Source organism: Nestor notabilis, unplaced genomic scaffold, assembly GCF_000696875.1.
Source record: "Nestor notabilis isolate BGI_N333 unplaced genomic scaffold, ASM69687v1 scaffold27905, whole genome shotgun sequence".
NCBI classification, from domain to species: Eukaryota; Metazoa; Chordata; class Aves; order Psittaciformes; family Psittacidae; genus Nestor; species Nestor notabilis.
Window position 1 is genome coordinate 5,267 of NW_009930198.1, and position 3,711 is coordinate 8,977.

At 56.9% G+C, this 3,711-nt stretch overlaps 1 protein-coding gene across 1 annotated transcript; it reads left to right on the plus strand.

Moving 5' to 3' along the window:
- Window positions 1–955: 955 nt before the first annotated feature.
- Window positions 956–2,192, plus strand: LOC104406355 (rootletin-like). The gene is made up of 3 exons (XM_010015304.1): window positions 956–1,113; window positions 1,882–2,067; window positions 2,146–2,192. The coding sequence occupies exons 1-3, from the start codon at window positions 979–981 to the stop codon at window positions 2,179–2,181; spliced, it is 357 nt and encodes a 118-aa protein (XP_010013606.1). The 5' UTR covers window positions 956–978; the 3' UTR covers window positions 2,182–2,192.
- Window positions 2,193–3,711: the final 1,519 nt, after the last annotated feature.

Here is a 3,711-nt window from a genome sequence, read left to right on the forward strand (position 1 = left end):
AGGGGGTGGGTCAGGTCGGTGGTTGCAAAAGGCACTTGTGCAGCGGGTTTTGCCACTGCAAGTGGGGCTTTGGGGAGGGGAAACAGCAGCTCTGCAGCGGCTGCATCGCTGCTGCTGCTGCGGTTGAGGTGGGTTTGGGACAGCAGCTGGGGAGATGCAGCGCCCCAGTGATCACAAATTCACAGCGGTTTTGTGAGTGCAGCTGCAAATCTGAAGTGGTTTTGGGACCACAAACCCGTATTTTGTGATCAGAACTGCAACTTCGCAGCAGTTTTGCGACTGCAGCTCTAAATCTGCAGTGGTTTTGTGATGGCAAACACCGATCTGCAGCTCACAGCTATGAATCTGCAGTGGGTTTGTGATCACAAACTTGAATTTGCAGTGATCGTGTGATTGCAGCTGCAGATCTGCAGCAGGTTAGTGATTGTAGCTATAAACCTAGAGCTCCCTTGTGATCCCAGCTGCACATCTGGAGTGGTTTTGTTGCTGCAAACACCAATTTGCAGGGGTTTTGCTATCACGATAATAAATCTGCAGCGGTTTTGTATTCGCAGCTATGAACTTGCAGCAGTTTTGTGATCACAGATACAAACATGCAGCAGTTTCATGGTTGCAACTGCAAATCTGCAGCAGTTTTGTGGTTGCAGTAGCAAATGTGCAGAGCCTTTGGGGTCACACACATAAACCTGCACCCCTCTTGTGATTGCAACTGCAGATCTGCAGTGGTTTGTGATCGCAGCAAGTTTCCAGTGGAAAGCTGCAGCAGTTTTCCCAGTGCATGTTAAGGGTCCCATTGCAGCTGGAGGGGGGAATATGCTTTTCATGGCCTCAGCTGATGCGTGGGGCAGGCTCAGCCCCTTCCTCACTGGTGGAACAAAGCGGCTCTTGGTAGTGTCTTGGCTCCATCCCGGAGGTGGATCCGTGTCCTGCTGCTCCCGGAGCCACCCTGAGCCCGGTCCCGGTCCCGCAGCGGGGGCCATGTCCTCGCTGCTGTCCCTCCAGGAGGAGAACCGCATCCTGCAGCAGGAGCTGTCCCGTGTCGAGGACCTGCTGGCCCAGAGCCGGGCCGAGCGCGATGAGTTGGCCATTAAGTACAACGCCATCAGTGAAAGGGTAAGTCCCAATAACCCCAAAACCACCCTTTTTCACCCCAAAACTCACAGCAATCCAAGCTGGAACCTCTGCATTCCCCATGCTGGGAGCTGGAGATGCTGTGGCATCTTGTAATGTGTCAGCAATGGGAATTTCAGACTCGGCTTGTCCAGACCTATCCTGGCTTGCCAGGGCTTGTCCTGTGGGATGCACAAAGCATCCTCATCCCCATTTTGTTTATCCTGCTGCTTTTTGGGAAGCAGGACCCCCTGCCGTGGGCATCCTTCACCTTCACATCCCTTCACTGTGGCAACGGGGGATTAAAAAGAGCCTTGGGCAGCGGCCAGATGCTGAATGTGGCTCCTGGAGAGACCCCAGTTGGGGCCCTGCCAGGAATTTGGGGGGCAGCCCCTCCATTTGTGTCTGGTTATCCATAAAATACCCCAAATATGAGGATAATACCCCAAAGAGAATCACCGTGGCTGCACCTGGGGTTCCTTTATCCCAGTGCAAACCAGGCTGGGGCTTTGCTGAGCCCCCAGCTTCAAAGTTGGGTTATTTCTGAAAGCACCCCCAAAATTTCCTGTTCTTCCCTGTGCGTGCAAAAGCGGGGGATGCAGAATTCGGGGGGGTCTTAGATAGTTTGTGTAGGACCCCCAGAAGCGATGGCTTGGTCTGGGACTGGGTGTTGCGAGTGAAGTCGGGGGATGCTCAGAGGGTGCTGGTGGGGGTTTAGCATCCCGATGGATTCAGGGGGTGTCCTGACATCAATCCTCTCCCACATCCCAGCTGGAGCAGACACTGCGGCTGGAGACGGGCGAGCGGGATGCGGCGGAGAGCCGGAGCCTGGCGCAGCACAACATCGAGCTGCGGCGCCTGCTCGAGGAGGAACAAGCCGCCTACAAGCGCAAGCTGCAGGCATACCAGGAGGGCCAGCAGCGCCAGGCCCAGCTGGTGCAGAAGCTCCAAGCCAAGGTAAACCCTTCCCAGGGGACACAAGGATGTTTTGGGGACCCCCGTCTCGGTGTCACCCCCCCCATTCCCTCCATCCAGGTGTTGCAGTATAAGAAGAAATGCGGTGAAGGGTAGCAGCAGCTGCTGGAGAAGGCGACAGAGCTGGAGCAGGAGAGGCTGACGGTGAGGGATGGATTTAGGGGGTCCCCCTGCCCTGAACCCGCCCCCCAAATTAGGGTGGTGCTGAGTGAGATGCTGTCCCTGCAGAGCCAGCTGGATGTGAGCAGCTTGCAGCCGGAGGAGGAGAGCAGCAACGAGCTGGAGAATGCCCTGATCCGGCTGGAGGAGGAGCAGCAGAGGTGAGCGGGGGGTCCCTGAGGAGCTGTCGAACCCCTTGGGGTGATGCTTTGGCCTTGTGTGACCCCCCCATTCCCCACACCCCAGGAGCACCAGCCTGGTGCAGGTGAACTCGATGCTGCGGGAGCAGCTGGAACAAGCCAACGTGGCCAACGCGGCGCTGAGCGAGGACATCCGCAAGCTGACGACCGACTGGGCGCGGGCACGGGATGAGCTGGAGCAGCGTGAGGCCGAGTGGAGGCGCGAGGAGGAGGTCTGGGGGGGACAGGGATCCCACAGGGAGCAGGAGCAGGGAGAGACGGATGTGGGGATGCAGCAGGGAAAGGGATGTGGGGATGTGAGGGGGATGTTGCATGGAGAAGAAATTGGGGGTGCAGGGGATGTAGATTGTGATGGGAAGGGGATGTAAGGCACAAGGATGCAGGGATGTGATATGGATAGGGATGTGGCATGGAAAGGGATGTGGAACCACTGGGAAAGATGCAGGATCATGGGGAATGTTGCATGGAGAATAATTTAGGGGTGCAGGGATTGTAGATTGAGATGGGAAGGGGATGCAAGGCACAGGGATGCAGGGATGTGGTATGAAAAGGGACGTAGGGCCACCAGGAGGACCATGGGGGATGTTGCATGGAGAAGAATTTGGGAGTGCAGGAGATGTGGCAAGTGATGGGAAGGGGGTGCAAGGCACAGGGATGCAGGGGTGTGGTATGGAAAGGTATGTGGTATGGAAAGAGATGTGGAACCACTGGGAAAGATGCAGGACTATGGGGAATGTTGCATGGAGAATAATTTGGGGGTGCAGGAAATGTAGATTGGGATGGGAAGGGGATGCAAGGCAGAGGGATGCAGGAATGTGGCACGGAAAGGGATGTGGCACGGAAAGGGATGTGGCATGGAAAGGGATGTGAGACCACTGGGAGGAATGCAGGACCATAGGGAATGTTGCATGGAGAATAATTTGGGGGTGCAGGGAATGTGGCACATGGTGGGAGGGTGATGAGTCCCCCAACCCTTACCTTGCAGAGAGGAAGGAAGTTGGGGTGGGGGCTGTGGAGCACCATGGGGATAATGGTTGTGGAGACGGGGGGTGTTGCAGAAAGATTTGGAGACCAAAGGGAAGAGGGATGCGGGGCCAGGGGAGGTGGGGATGCCCCCCCGAGGTGGCCCCATGGGGAGGGACCCCACGACCGCGGTCTGGCACCAACATCACTGCACCCCACGAGCAGACCTTCAACACCTACTTCAGCAACGAGCACAGCCGGCTCCTGACCCTCTGGAGGCAGGTGGTGGCCTTCAGGCGGCACT

What these genes read in the sequence shown, in the direction of transcription:
- LOC104406355 (XM_010015304.1), top strand. Translation starts at nt 979, where the DNA reads ATGTCCTCGCTGCTGTCCCTCCAGGAGGAGAACCGCATCCTGCAGCAG. An exon ending in ACAACGCCATCAGTGAAAGG is followed by an intron (nt 1,114 to 1,881) that starts GTAAGTCCCAAT and finishes CCCACATCCCAG; the next exon opens with CTGGAGCAGACACTGCGGCT. An exon ending in TGCAGAAGCTCCAAGCCAAG is followed by an intron (nt 2,068 to 2,145) that starts GTAAACCCTTCC and finishes CCCTCCATCCAG; the next exon opens with GTGTTGCAGTATAAGAAGAA.